The sequence below is a fragment of the Rousettus aegyptiacus genome, unplaced genomic scaffold (assembly GCF_014176215.1).
Source record: "Rousettus aegyptiacus isolate mRouAeg1 unplaced genomic scaffold, mRouAeg1.p scaffold_m13_p_12, whole genome shotgun sequence".
NCBI classification, from domain to species: Eukaryota; Metazoa; Chordata; class Mammalia; order Chiroptera; family Pteropodidae; genus Rousettus; species Rousettus aegyptiacus.
This window is the reverse complement of record NW_023416287.1, coordinates 48,305,176-48,321,648: the sequence shown is the minus strand read 5'-3', so window position 1 is coordinate 48,321,648 and position 16,473 is coordinate 48,305,176. Positions and strand designations below refer to the sequence as shown.

The 16,473-nt window shown below is 36.6% G+C and overlaps 1 protein-coding gene across 5 annotated transcripts in view; it reads right to left on the bottom strand.

The window, feature by feature from the left end:
- Positions 1–16,473, bottom strand: part of PPP4R1 (protein phosphatase 4 regulatory subunit 1) — a 66,014-nt gene that overhangs the window by 38,727 nt on the left and 10,814 nt on the right. For 3 of the 5 annotated variants that reach the window (XM_016120949.2, XM_016120948.2, XM_016120942.2), the window contains exons 3-4: positions 3,405–3,540; positions 2,466–2,572 (exon numbers count right to left, since the gene is read on the bottom strand). In XM_016120949.2, coding sequence (XP_015976435.1) covers positions 2,466–2,572; positions 3,405–3,463 — 166 coding nt within the window. In that variant the 5' untranslated portion in view covers positions 3,464–3,540. The remainder of the gene's footprint in view (positions 1–2,465; positions 2,573–3,404; positions 3,541–16,473) is intronic. The other 2 variants (XM_016120946.2, XM_016120943.2) reach the window with 1 other exon arrangement.

The following is a 16,473-nucleotide window of genomic DNA, read 5'->3' as shown; positions in this document are numbered from 1 at the left end:
TAAAAAATCAAAATACAAGTTGATAAAAATAAGGCAGACAGAACAAAAAATTAAAGGTTCTAAACTTTTTACTTCTTTAGGAGGATAAATAATATGCATTAACTTTAGAGCTGTACATTTTTCAACTGTCTTTATCTTATTTGAACATCACAATCGACCCAGCCTACCAAGCAAGTTAGAACCCTCAGGATCAACTCCTCTCTTCCTTCACTCCCTTCACCCATCACAGTAGCTCTGAAATCCCTTTCTAACACTTTGATTACTCTCAACAACTCATAATAATTAGTAGTAGAGTCTCCTGACTAGTCTTCCTGTTACCGATCTTTTTTATTAAGTCTATCCATACTGCTATATTATTTTCTAAATCACAAAAAATATAAAGTCTCTAGCATGGCACAGTATAAACCTTTATAATCTATCCTTCAATTATTTTCTTTAACAGCCTCATTTTTCTAAAACTGTAGCTTCAGTAAATGCTATTGAACAAATGGACCAACATCTTGAACTCCTCAAGCCTCTACACCTATCTTTTCCTTGCCTGAGTATGTATGCTCTTTCTCCTCTCTGTCTATATCTCATCATTCCATTAAATCTAAACTCAAGTCACTAATTTTCTGAAGCCACTCCCAGCCCACTCCATTATAATTTATTGTTTATATGTTGGTTGCATTCATTAAACTGTTAATTTGATGACAGGAATTTCTAGAACCTGGCATAGAGTATGCACTATTTTATGTTTAATGAGTGAATGGAAAGTATAAATGTCAATAGAGATATTTACCATAAACTCAACAACTTGAGAACCTATTTTTTAAAAATATGCACACACACATTTTATAAAACCCAGCACTATGGTTGGTCAACAGGTAAAAGAAGATAAATATAAATTCCTTCTTAAAAAACACCTATGTTTTTACTAAAAAAGGAGTAACCACAATGGGAAGTACCGTTGCCAAAAATTTAAGTTAAATTGTACCTCTGCCAAATAATACAAATTATAGTTCATGAAACTTTCCTAAAACCATTCTGGAATAAGCATATACATTGAGCAATTATGTACACAGAATGTCATAATGAGAAAGATTATTAGGAAGCTTACCCATGTTTTTTCCACCTTATAAGGATATAAAATTTAAGACTTGTGTAAATAATAAATATATTCCCATAAAATAAAAAAACTTCTCACCAAAAGATGGGTTCATCTAAAAATAAAAAGACTGCTGACATGCCAAAAAATTCATTAGAAATTGTCAGATACCATATTTTCATGAAGAGATAATGGATTTAAGAAAAAAATTTTAAATTTATTTTTGAATTGTTTCTAAAATCAAATATAAAAATATGCTTGACACTTAGCATTAGATTAAAATGGTAAATTTTGTTATGCATATCTTACCATAATATTTTTTTAAATAAAACTTAATATAACTGTATCATAACCCTCAAATCAAATTCGTCTCTTTCTTTACAATAGCCAAGATATAGAAGCAACCTAAATGCCCATCAACAGACAAGTGGATAAAGAAATTACGGTTCATATATATATAATGGAATATTACTCAGCTATTAAAAAAACTGAAATCCTACCATTGGCAACGACATGGATGGACCTAGAGGTTATTATGCTGAGTGAAATAAGTCAGAGTAAGATAAATACCATATGATTTCACTTATATGTGGAATGTAAGGAACAAAAAGAACAAACTAATCAAAAACAGACTCACAAATATAGTGGACAATTTGGTGACGGACAGAAGGGAAGGGGTTTGGAGGGCTGGGAGAATGGGGTGAAGGGTTAAAGAAGTACAAATTAGTGGTTGATGGTTGGTCACAGGGATGGGGAGCACGGCAGAGGGAATGCAGTCAGCATTAATATGATGGCTAGGTGGACGGCCAGGGGAGGGAGGGAGCAGTTGAGGGGATCATTTTATGAACTATATAGATGTCTAACCAATGTACTGTATACTTGAAACTAATTTAAATAAATAAAATTTAAGAATATCAAAAAAAATCAAATAAAATTCATCTCTTTCTTAAGCAGACCCTCCTATCTTCACTTTGGAGACAAACAGCTTTAGTTTTATAATGGGAGATTAACATTTGTTGCAAGTGAGAAAGCACACAAAAAAGAAAACATTTTATATATGCTTACAAAAATTTGTAGCCCACTCCATCCCTTTTAATTTATTCAAAATAATTTTTAAAATTTTTATTAATCCTAAAATATTAACATACATGATGCAAAGCAATGTTCCTAAGATTTTTCTGTTGGGAAATTTCCAAAATTAAATGAAATGGGCCTACTATAAAATGTCTGGGTCTTAGTAACAGGTTTTTATTTTCTTGTTACTAAAATGTTTGATAATTAATATAGGAAAAATTTTAAAGAAATCACATCAAGTTTTTCATTAGTTTTAAAAACACATTTTTTGGTAAAAGAAAACTTTCTCTACATAAACATATACCTGAATCATCAGCTAATCTGCTAATTCTTTCCAAAACAGCAATACAATCTCTTTCATCATCGCAGACTTCCCTCAATGTATCCAGCAAACTCCGGGCCACCATTTGTCTACACACAATAAATAAAATTATATAGTGTTCAGAGGCATCAATAGTTAATATTCAGAATTTCGAAAGGCAGAATGCATATAGTTTTAAAAAAAAATTTTCTTATATATAACATATATCAAGTTCCTAATTTACAAAGTGACAAATGTCAGCATGGATTTTATTTTAACAAGAAACTGAACATTTACTCAACCCTTTTCATCTTTATCTAACTGATTTAACAAATTTCCAAGGTGACTGAAAATTCATTTCAGTTATCTTCAATTATAATAATGGCAAAATTTACTCATTCTTTATTATATAGAACATTATTTTTATACATTTTTACTAAATGAGTTTTATACACATACACTCAAAAAATTTAAGCAAAGACTTTCAGATTTCCCAGGAAAGTCTGATATAGGTGGTCTTGGGACCATAGTTAAAGAAACAATGCATTTGGAAGAATGTTAGCCTTTGTCACTGTCACTGCCATGTCCCAATCCCCTTGAACATTATCTGGCAAACAGTAGGTATACAACATTATCTGCTGGAATAATAATATACTCCTCGGTAATCACTTTACATGAATATCAAAATTACGCCTAACAGTAAAAACCAATAGTTCGGTTTTGTTGCCAAAATGCAAAAAAGAGTGCTTTATAGTTATTAGGATCAAGGAGTAAAAAACTATAAAAGAGGATGGCTGGGATTATTAAGAAAACCTGGTAACTCAGACTGCATATGTTAATAAAACCTACTTTAAACTAAGTAATTTTATTTTCCCTACTGAAATTAATATAATAAAAAATGATCCTTCCACTTCCACTTTAAAGAGAAGAATATGTACATACCTGTTAAATACGTTCTCACTTGCAGCATACTTGTCCAATCTCCCCAGTGGCGTCAACATTTCATCTTGTGAGACAAAGTCCAGGGCTGAAGGTATAATAATCACATCAGACTCTGAGCTGTAGTCATCCACACCAACTATCAGAGACATCAGAAATACTCCTTATAACACTCTGAAACTAAAAAGTACCCCTTGTTTGTCTGAAGCATCTGAAGTAAAACTGCCCTTAATGAATCTGGACTGGTACAAAGAATCATGGGAGAATCTTAGAGTTAATTCAGGAGCCATGAATGAGTGGAGGATGGTTCCTCTGCCTTTTTTACATTCTAATTGCCTCTAGAAGCACAGGGGTCAGAGGCTGTAGAAACTCAGTATGGGGGTTATCACAATACAGAGTGATCAGAAAAGAGTGGTTAGAGACCTGAGAGAACTTACATGTTCAATCAGAATACTAACAACTTGTAAATAAATAAAATGTCAAACACTAATAGTTAATTCTTCAATGAAGTCAAAGAAAAGCATTATATACAGAAGAGCAAGGAATTACAGCAAATTTTTCATCAGAATATAAGCCATAAGACAGTAGAGCAACATCTTTACAGTACTGAAAGAAAAAAACAATGTCAACCTACAGCTCTATGCCCAGTAAACAAATCTGTCAGATATCTTTAAAATTAATATCTTTTAAATGTAAAGGTCAAATAAAGACTATTCAGACATATAAAAGCTGACAGACATCATCACCAGCAGACCTGCACTATAAGATTAAAGGAAGTCCTTCAAGCAAAAACAATTTTTATCAGATATGAAAATCTGGATTTATAACAAAGAAATGAAGAACATCGGAAATGGTAAATATGTGAGTAAATGCAAAAGCCTTATTTTTAAAATCCCTTAAAAATTGAAGTAAAATGTCTGACTACAATAGCACAAGGGTAGGAAAAGTGTAAAGTATACTGTCCAAAGGTTCTTACACTGTATGTAAAAGAAACATATTACTTGAAGGTAGACTGTAATAAGTTAAAGATATATACTAATTATAAACTATTAGCATTCATTAAACATTCAAAAAACCAACCAAAGACATATAAGGCCAACAAAGGCCATAAAATGAAATCACAAAAAATATTCAACCCAAAAGGCAGAAAAAGAAGATAAAATGAGGATGTAGGATAAATAGATGGAAAATAGCAAGATGAGAGATTTAAACCCAACCATGTCAATAATCATATTAAGTGCAAATGGTCTACATAGCCCAATTAAAAGGTGCATTTTCAAACTGGATTAAAAATAACATCTAAAATGAAATAATCGCATTTAGTACAGATAAGTTTTATACAGGTTATTCTAATCTCCAATAGCAAAGCACCTTAATTATGAACTAGAATTGTAAAAAACATTCAGATACTCTCATTTGGCCTCCTGTAATGTGAAAATGTTGAGCTATCATGATCTTGAAGGTACCTTATACAAGTTCTAAAATTCTATAATTATGACCGAACTGTTCCATCAGTCTCACACTTGTTAATCTTAAAGATAAACATTAATAATATTGATCTGGTCTATAGAAAGCCAGGAGCAGTGGGGAAAACTCTGAGATCAGTGGTTGTCAAACATAACTATTTAAGACGAGCTTGGAGCACTTACCTCTAAAATGCAGATTTCCCAGATATCACATGCAGACACTGATTATTCAGGTTTGGAGTAAGGCCCAGGAGCATTCATTTTCAATAAATACCCACACTAATTCAAATGCTGATTGCTGAACAAACATATTTGAAAAACACTCCTAGAGGGTAACAAAGTCATATTTCTGCTTCAACTTTTGTCTCCACTGTCTATCATGGTTGACAGCTACTTTGATACAATAGGAGATGTTCCACTCTAGAAGAGACAGTGGGGACAAAGGTTCATTTCTATTCCCCAGTACTGCCTGTCATTATCTTTGGAATCATTCTGGCCTAAATCATCTGTTTTGAATTCAAGATTTCCTCATCAATTCTTGATTGGACTAATAAAGCTCTGGATTTCATCTTTATGGAGGCCACAAGGATACTGCACACTTAAGCCTTACACAGTCATCCTGCAAATGCCTGACACAGTTTACAAGGGGAAACACACACACGATCATCATAATGTAAATCCTACAGCATATACCCTAAATGATGGCACAGTCGATAATATCCTCAGATAAAATACACAGCATAGGAGTAAATTTAGCTATACTGCTACGAGGATCCTACAGCTTACATAAAGTTGTACATTAACTTTAAAAAGATATGATAAATTAAAGATGCAAATAACTATGTAGGAATAATTTCTATAACATGCAAGAAAGGATAGCTAAAGTGCCAATAGAGGAATTAAATGGAATACTAAAAAATAGCATGTGCAGCATGATGAAATCTCAAATTGGTCCTGCTCTATCCCGCCTGCTGTATCCATGTTGTATACGCTTTCCAACCACTTAGTAACCTTATCATCAGGTCAATAATAGTCTAATACTATCTCACAATTCATCTTCCTTCATCTCATCATATAGGCATTGTATCAGCTCACATTATCACAAGAAAAAGGGTGAGTAAAGTACAATAAGATGTTTCGAGAGAGAACTCCATATTCACATAATTTTTATTATACTATGTTATTACAACTGTTCTACTCTATTACTAGTTATTGTTGTTAATCTCTTACTGTGCCAATTCTTAGAAGATACAGGAGTTTGCCATGCAGGACAGAGGGCTGGAAGAGGGCATTCTAAGCAAAGAAATCCAAAGACAGGGAGTTGAGAAAAACCATGTCACGTTTAGAAAATTACAAGTAATTTAGTACAGGTGGGGCACAAGGTTCACACAGACTTGAGGCAGTAGGGGAATGGGACCAGCAAAAATCAACTTAACCTTTTAATTTTTAAAGAGTAAACTATTACATTTTGAAAAATCCCCTTGGCTGACTAGAGAAATCACATTACCACCCTGTAATCAGGACTGGCATTTGAGGTTTTGTAAGCAACAACTTAGTTAAATTCAACAGTTAACTCCTTTAAGCGACAGAGAATTCCTAGCAGTGTATATTCTTATTCAATTATGCTGTAATAAAATTTGATTTGAATTATGAAATATTCATTAAAACCATCATTTATTTTAAAAATTAAGAAGCAAAGATCATGATGGTTTTTCTAAGCCAAACAAACTGTTTTTACACAACATTCTTGGAGAACCCCGGGCCTCATTTCACATCTCTTTCAATTATCCTACACTCTTAGTTATCAAAGAGCAGAGGAGGGAAGGAGTACATAGAAGCCCTAATCCCATCATCAGCAGTGTATTTGAATTCAACAGAGATAGTTCAAGTTCTACTTGCATCAATACTATATAGTAAGCCTCTTTTCTATTCCTCATTAACAATGCTCAGATATACTACAAATTCATGCTAATTTCATGCTCACTCAATAAGAATTTTAAATCTATTATTCTTAAATTTTACAATTCTCTCAGATGTTCCAAATTCCTATTCTAAGTCCCAAGAACTAACCTCCAAACATTTACATCCATTCCTACCTTATGCATTTGATATGCTCTACAGTGCCAAGGTAAGGGGGGGAAAAAGTGCCAGCAACCAGAACAAAAGCAAGGGAGAGAATAGTTTTGACTGGTACACCTGACCCTCATTCTACTCCACGACCATATATATACTTTAAAGCAGTGGTTCCCAAAATTTTGGCACTAGGGACCGGCACTCCTATGAGAATCTAATGCCTTGATGATCTGAGGTGGAGTTGAGTTGGTGATGCTAGCACTGGGAATGGCTGCAAATACAGATGAAGCTTTGCTCCCTTGCCTGCTGCTCACCTCCTGCTGTGAGGCCCTGTTCCCATCAGGCCAGGACAGGTACTGGTCTGTGGCCTAGGGGCTGGGGACCCCTGACATATACCCAATGTTGCCTTGCTGTCTTTGGAATTTTCATGCATATGTGAATTCCCTATGCACATGTATTAAAATTCTGATTTTCTCCTGTTAATCTGTCTCGGTTAATTTGATTATTAGCCCACCTAGGAGAAGTTGGAAGGTGGGAAGAAAAGTATTAAAATTTTTAGCTCTACACTTCTTTGAATTACCTGCAGTCTTGAGGGCCCTTGCTTTTACTCTGCCAGCAATTGCAGTGTTTGAGTTATTTTTTCCTTTTTTTTTTCACTTTCTTCTACCTGTCCTCAGCCCCCCAAACAGATAAATTCTTAAAGACAAAGACTGTCTTGCCAATCTTTTTATTACCTAAAAAAGAGTCTAACGTTTCTCATGAAGAATGCACACTCATGTTAATAAAAAGGTAGTCCTTTAGAAACACTTGAGGGGACAAGAGTCTAGTAACCATGTTTTATCCTACCCTAAGACAGTCACAACCATTATCACACCAAAGAGAACAGATTAATTGGTACAACCTAACTTTTCACTAAGCTTGGTCAAAATACCTTCTATTCCACATACAGCCTCTAACGATATCCTCTAAAAAAGAAAAAAGCTGATAGGGTGTCTTGACCTACAATTTTTTCCTTGATACAGCTTAGGCCACAATAAACTTGCCGTATTTTCTGTTTCCCAAATCTTTATACCTTAGAAAATGAAAGATAATAAGATACACTATAGAGATTTAATCATTATTACAAGAGCTACCCTAAGACTTGGGGTTTAAAAATAATTTTTAATAAATAAATAAACCAATAAATTAATAGAGAGGGAAGACGAGCTCTTCTATAAAACAGAACGCCAGCCAGTAAATATAATTGATTCAGGTAAGAATCATCAACACATTCTAACATTACTACGTACAAGTTTTTTTGGGAATGGGCTGATTCCCCAGTGTTATATTATTTCCCTTACTAATTACAAAAGAAAAAAATTGAATTTTTAAGTGGAGAAATCTAGACATCACTTAACCAAGTGGTTTAAATTACCACCACTAATAACGTGGTAACATCAGGTGCCTCTTGAGATGAGGCACTGGGAAAATCAGCCTTACATAATATTCCTATCCCTCCCTGCAAAGCATAACCCGAATCAAATCATAAGCAAATAGATAAAACCACACTGACTCTTCAAAAGTATCAATATCATGAAAGGTAAAGGCTGAGAAATTGTTCCAAATTAAAGGGACATGACAATTAAATTCAATGCAGGAGCATGAATTGACAAGATAATCACTATAAAGAACATTATTGGAAAATTAGTGAGATTTGAAAACACTACATGTTACGTAATTCAATTGTATCAATGTTACCTTTTCTGCATTTGATTGCTGGTTTTGAGAATGACCTTGCCCTTAGGAAATATAGGGTAAAGTTCATGATCTCTACAATTTATTTGCAAAAGGTACATCAAAGAAGTCAAGATCAAGAATAATGGGAATAGAAGAGAAAAGCAAGAAGGGTGAATTCACTCTCTGAGTTTAGACATCCATCTTATTCTGCCCTAGGACATCAGTGTTCCTGCTTCTCGGGATTTTGAACTCATGTCTGAACTTACAACATCAGCCCCCATTCTCAGACCTTTGGATTTGGATTTACTTACACAACTGACTTTCCTGGAAAAAGACAGATCATGGAACTCTTGGACTCTATAATCACTGGGGATTCAAGATGGCATAGATCAGGGATCCCCACTTCTGGGCCAGGAACCGATACTGGTCCATGGCCTGTTAGGAACTGGGATGCACAGCAGGCGAGCGAGTGAAGCATCTGTATTCACAGCTGCGCCCCAGCATTAGCATCACCACCTCAGCTCCACCTCAGATCATCAGGCATTAGATTCTCATAGGAGTGCAAACGCTACTGTGAACTGTGCGGTGAGGGACCTGCGCTGCACGCTGCTTATGAGAATCTAATAATGCCTAGTGATCTGAGATGGAGCTTAGGCGGTGATGCCAGCACTGGGGAGTGGCTGCAAATACGGATTAATGTTAGCAGAGAGGTTTGACTGCACAGAGACCATAATAAATCAATTGCTTGCTGACTCATATCAAAACCCTTTCAGTGAGTGGCAAGTGAAAATTAAGCTGCACAGGCAAGTGAGTTGATGTACTTCAATTGTACAGCTGTATCTGGTGGCAAGCTTTAAGTCAGAATCCAACACTTACTTGAGTTCACGCATGGCCTGCTCATTATTTTATTAACCACTTCTGTCTGCTCCTCACTGAGCACTTGTCTCAAAGTTTTGTAAGCCCACAAGCTAACCCTAGCCAAAAGAGTAGAAAACAAACATCACTGGAGAGCTTCTTTGGAAAGGGGCAAAGACCCAATGATGAGACAGCAGGAGACTCTAAGACTGCCAACAAAAGGAAAGCAGCTTTTAAAAGAAAATACCAAGAGTCTTACTTAAATTATGGGTTCATTGTAATAAGTGATTCACATTCTCCACACCTGCTTTGTATAAAATGTGGCAACTAGCTATCCAATGAAGCCATGAAACCTTCAAAACTGCTTCCCCATATGGAGAAGAAGTATTAAAAGAAAAGTCTTTGGAGATTTTCAAAAGAAAAAACTGTGAACACGAAGAACAGAAGAAATTATTGAAGGCCACCACTTCATCAAATGTGTCTGCACTGCAAACATCATTCTTAGTGGCTAACTGCATTGCTAAAGCTAAGAAGCCCTTTACTATTGGTTAAGAGTTGATCCTGCCCACTGCTAAAGACATTTGTCATGAACTTTAGGAGAAACTGCAGTTCCAAAGGTGGCACATGTTCCTCTTTTGGTCAACAACAAAACTAGACAAATTGATGAAATAGCAGAAAATACTGACACACAATTGTTAGAGAGGATTAATGAGTCACCACGGTACACAATCCAGGTTGACGAGTCTACTGATGTTGACGACAAGGCAACAATATTGTTTCTGTGTGATCTATTTTTCAGGAGGATGTGCATGAGGATACGTCATGTGCACTTTTGTTGCAACACTATGGCTGCAGAACTATTCAAGTCTTTGAATGATTACATATCAGGAAAACTGGATTGGTCATTTTGCATCAGTATATGCATGGACAGAGTGGCTGCCATGACTGGATAGCTTTCTGGTTTCACTAATTGGGTGGAAGAAGTCGCTTCTGAATGTGAGTCTATGTATTGTGTCATCCATAGAGAAGTGCTGGCTAGTCGAAAAATGTCACCTGAACTTAACAACATTTTGCAGGATGTGATTAAAATGATCAACCATGGTATAGTACATGCCCTTAACTCACATCTGTTTGTGCAGCTCTGTGAGATAGATGCAGAGCACACACATCTCTTACATTACACAAGAGAAGTGAGATGGCTTTCTAAAGCCAGATCACTGGCCTGAGTTTTTGAGTTATGAGAGCTGCTCCTGAGATTTCTTTTAGAAAAACAGTCATTACTGGCAGTACATTTCAGCGACACAGAATGGGTCACAATACTTGCTTACATGTGTGTCATATTCAACCTGCTTAACTCAGTCTGTCACTTCAGGGGAGGATGACAACTGTGTTCAAGCTGGCAGATGAAGTGGCCTCATTCAAAGCCAGACTAGAATAATGGGGGCAATGAGTAAACACTGGGATTTTTGATGTTTCTAAGCTGCTTAGCAGAGATTTTGAAAGAGACTGAGCCAGGTCCTTCTTTCTCTCAGCTGGTGCATGATCACCTATTTTAGCTTTCAGAAGAGCTTCAGCATTACTTCCCAACCACCAAAGACCCCTGAACTGGAGAGAAATGGATCCATGACCCATTTGTGAATAAGTCAGGTGAATCGACTTTGTCCGTGCTAGATGGGGATCAACTGCTTGAGATCACAAATGACAGCGGCCTTAAAAGTGATTTGAGACAACTTTAAATCTCCATACGTTCTGAATTAGAATCAAGGCGAATATCCTGAGATTGCCACAAAAGCACTTTAAAGCCTGCTCCCATTCCCAATACCCTATCTTTGTAAAGCAGGGCTTTATGCAGTGACAGCCACCAAAACGAGATTACAGAGTAGACAGGACATAAGCAACACAGAGGAGACCATCTAGTTGCAGGGAAAACAAGCTCAAGGCTCTCACTGATTCTGCATTGTGGTGAGCTGTATAATTATTTCATTATATATTACAATGTAAAAATAGAAATAAAAAGAACAGTAAATTTAATGCACTTGAATTATCCCAAAACCATCACCCCATCCCATCTGTGGAAAAACTGTCTTCCATGAAACTGGTCCCTGGTGCCAAAAAAATTGGGACCACAGCTGTAGAGGGTAGAGGCAGTGCATGCCCCCTCTAGCAACCACATAAAATTATAACAAAACTACAGAGCAACCAGTACGCAGATTCACCTGAGGTCTGGCTGAACAGAAGCCCTACAACCAGGTCACCTCGAATAACAGGTCACTTCAAAACAGTAGGAGGGGCAGAGATGCAAAATGACTGGTCCAACAACTGCGTGTGGCAATCAAGACTGAGGAGGGCTATCTTGGCTACGGAGCCACCTCCTCCACCTGAGGAAGGTTCCCGGTCACATACTGGGCTCCCTAGCCCAGGGTTCCAGTGCTGGGAAGAGAAGTCCCTACAATGGCTGTGAAAACCAGTGGATATTGCAGCTGAGTGAGACAGAGGGCTGCAGGAAGTGGAGACCTTCCTCTTAAAGGGCCCACTCCCGGCCTTACTCAAACTCGCTTACTCTGAGCTCCAGTGCTGGGGCAGCTGCTACAGGGGCACCACGGACATATGGGGAGGTGCAGAGTTGTGCTTCAGGGTAAGGACTGGAGGGGTGGCTTGCTCCCAGACATAGGTACATGCAGAAGCCATTGTTCCTGTGTTGAGCCCTTACCACTCCTAGCCTGCAGACACAGGTGCCGTCAACATGGATAACACTGGTCTCTTTGTCCAGGGGATTCCAGACTCAGCCTCTCTCAACTTGTGGGCCTATCCAAGTCACCTCCGGTGATTTACTCCTTATCATTGGCTGTCTTGACTCCTGCTGCGAACTTTCATAAAATCTCTCAATGGCTCACAAAACCCAAAACAGCAGCATCTGGCCTTGGCGTGCCCTGTACCTCTTGCTGAGCAGCCCCAAGCCCTACACCAGTGGCAGCCAGCCTCCATTTCTGACTTGGCCCCTTGAGGTGCCTATAAGCCTAGCATGGGTGGCAGCCGTATGTAGATGGCTTGGTGAGTCTTACCAGGTGGCCCTGGAGGTGCACAGGCTGTGGCTGAACTTGGCCTGCAGCTGGACCTCTCCCAGGTCTGTGCTAAGGAGCCCCACAGCACACCTACTACTTAAAATCACTCTGCTAATAAGACCGGGAGACTTAGAAACCCTGCCTAATACACAGAAACAGACACAGGGAAGCAGCCAAAATGGGGTGACAAAGAAGCATGTCCTACATGAAAGGACAAAACAAAGCCTCAGAAAAAGAATTTACCAAAATAGAGACAAGCAATATATCAGATGCAGAGTTCAAAACATGGATTATAAGGATGCTCAAGGAAGAGTAAATGAACTCAGGGAGAACTTTACCAGATAAAAAATACAAAAATGGAGATGGACAACATAATAAAGAACCAGTCAGAAAAGAATACAATATTTGAGATGACAAGTACATCAGAGGGAATAAATAGAGTGGATGAAATGGAGGATCAAATCGGTGACATAGAGAATGGGGCTGCAGAGGACACCCAATCAGAACAGCAACAAGAAAAAAAATCCCCCCCGAAAACAGTTTTAAAAGCCTCTGGGACATCAAGCATAACGACATTCACATCATAGGGATATGAAAAGGAGAAGAGTGAGAGCAAGGAATTGAAAACCTATTTGAAGAAATAATGACAGAAAATTTCCCTAACCTGGTAAGGGAAATAAATTGTCAAACAACCCCAGGGGAAATAGACATACAATCCCTGGAAGTTTAGAGCCCCAAACAAGATGAACCCAAAGAGTCCCACACCAAGACACATCATAATTAAAAATACAAAAATGATTTAAGATTCTTAAAAGAGAGAATCTTAAAAGCAGCAAGAGGAAAGCATTTCATTACCTACAATTGAGTTCTCATAAGACCAGCAGCTGATTTCTCAAAAGAAACTATGCGGGACAGAAGGGCTTGGCACAAAATATTCAAAGTGATGAAAACCCAGGACCTACAACCAAGTAATTACACTACCAAGCAAAGCTACCAGAGTCAAAGGACAGATAAAGAGCTTCCCAGACAAGAAAAAGCTAAACAAGTTCATCAGCACCAAGCCAGCATTATGGGAAATGTTGAAGGGACTTCTTCAAGATGAAGAAAAAAACATGTATCAAAAGTCTAAATATCTATCGACAAGTTCTTCAAATGAAAAAGAATTAAGTGCTCCAATCAAAAGACAGGGTGGCTGAATGGATAAGAAAATAAGACCCTTACAATGCTGCCTACAAGAGACTCACTTCAGATTAAAAGACACATAGACTAAAAGAAAGAGGATGGAAAAAGATACGGCATGATGGACCTAGAAGGTAGTGTGTTGAGTGGAGTAAATCAGAGAATGACAAATGCCATATGATTGCACATATGTGTGGAAACTAAAGAACAAAATAAAACAAACAAACTCATAGATACAGAGAACATTTTGAGGGTCACCAGATAGGAAGGGGTTTGGGGAGGTTGGTGAAAAAAGGGGTAGAGATTAAGAAGTAATCTTCTTACTTGTAGTTACAAAATAGTCACAGAGACAGAAAGTATAGCACAAGGAATATAGTCAATAATATTGTAATAACTATGTACAGTATCAGAGGGGCAAAAAATTTATTGGGGTGACCACTTTGTGAGTTATATAGATGTCTAACAACTCTGTTGTACACCTGAAACTAATATGGTATTATATGCCAACTATAACTGAAAAAGTTATTAAAAAATAATGCATACATTACATTGTATATGTGTATATCAAAAATTATACAAAGAAAAGTAGAGCAAACTGGCAAAATGGTAACAATGGCTGAATATAAGTGAGTTTTGGGAATTAACTATAACTTAACCTGTGCAACTTTGTGTAGGTCTGAAAGTTTTTCAAGTAACAAGTTTAATTTTAAAATAAATTATTTTACTATTTCATTGCAAGTTAAATTGATGGTCTTATTTAGCTTGGCCAGAGAAATCAAGATTCATCTCAGCAAGTATGTGGTGAAAGTCTACTATGTGCTAGGCACTCCCCTATGGATAAAGAATAAAGATGTTATACACCTTGGACTTATAGTATAGTGCTGGGTCAGCAAATTATGGCCAGCAGGTCAAACTGGCCCATGCCTGTTTTGGTAAATTAAGTTTTATTGGAAGACATCTATGTTCATTTATCTCTATGGCTGATTTCCCCCTACAATGGCAGATCTGAGTAGTTACAACAGAGCACATGACCCACAAAACCTAAAATATTTACTATCTGGTCCTTTACAGAGATTTTCCAACCCCTGGTCTAGTGATATAACAACAACAAAAAAACCCCCAACCAAACGAAAAAAAGATAGAAAAAGATAAATAACAAATTTCAAGAACTTTATTGTGTCAAGCAACATGTATATCAAATTTCAATTTGTACTCTGCGATAATATAATTTTATCAGAAATCTTGCCTTCAAATATAAATACTAAAAGTTCACTAAATCTTTAGAAGCGATCTTTAGTAAGTATAAAATTGTCCTATAGCAATGTTTAATCTCATAATTGAGTTTAAGCAAGAATAACTTCCTAAAATTCATTCTATGAATATTTCAAAAAACATTTCCCTAAAGAACACAGGTAAATAAATAAGGCAGTGGTATTTATTTGGTTTCAAATTAGTTACCAAGATTATGCTTTCTATACAGTATTTGACAGCCAGAGAAATATGAAGTATATCAAAGCACTTGCAGGTGTGGATCTTCTATACATCATAGATGTGTTTTTGTTCTCTTCAGCAAGTAAACATTTTCCTTAGTCTAGTAATCCTTTTTTCTGTAAGTAATCCAAATATAAAATTTGACCTAATCCAAGTCCGAATTATGAATCACCACTAATAAATGAAGTCTTGAATTTATCTGAAGTCTTGAAAAGTTATTTCTAGAAAAAACTAAGTTGAAAGATCTAAATGTACAAATAATTTATATCAAATCTGCCTTTGAAAATAAATTTAAAGCAGTATATAAGTTTAAATACAAATTCAGCAGTAAGATTTTGGAATGACCACTTCAGGTCATTCCTAGTAACAGGATCAAGACACATCAGATTACGTTGCTATTTTTTTTTAATAAAATTTTTAAATTTTCAATTATAGTTGGGATACAATATTATATTTTAGGTGGGTAGAGATCTATATAACAAAGTGATTACCCCGATAAATCTAGTATCCCTCTGCTCCCACACATATTTATTACAATATTGTCGGCTATATTCCTTATGCTATACTTTCTATCTCTGTGACTATTTTGCAACTACCCATTTGTATTTCTTTATCCTTTCCCTCTTTTTCACCAACCTCCCAATCCCCCTTCTATTTGGTGACCCTCAAAATGTTCTCTGCATCTATGAGTTTGTTCTTCAGATTCCATATGTACGTGAAATCATATGGCATTTGTTCTTTACCTGACCTACTCCACTCAGCATGATACCTTCTAGGTCCATCATGCAGTCTCTTTTTCCATCCCTTTACTTTTAGTCTGTGTGTGTCTTTTAATCTGAAGTGAGTCTTTTGTAGGCAGCATATGTAAGAGTCTTGTTTTCTTATCCACCATTCGGCTACCCTGTCTTTTGATTGGAACACTTAATTCTTTTTCATTTGAAGAACTTGTCGATAGATATGTAGTTATTGCTATTCTTTATTTAGACTTTTGATACATGTTTTTTTCTTCATCTTGAAGAAGTCCCTCCAACATTTCCTCTAATGCTGGCTTGGTGCTGATGAACTTGTTTAGCTTTTTCTTGTCTGGGAAGCTCTTTTATCTGTCCTTTGACTCTGAATGATAGCTTTGCTGGGGTTTTCATCACTTTGAATATTTTGTGCCAAGCCCTTGTCCCGCAAAGTTTCTTTGGAGAAGTCAGCTGCCGGTCTTATGGAAGCTTCCTTGTAGGT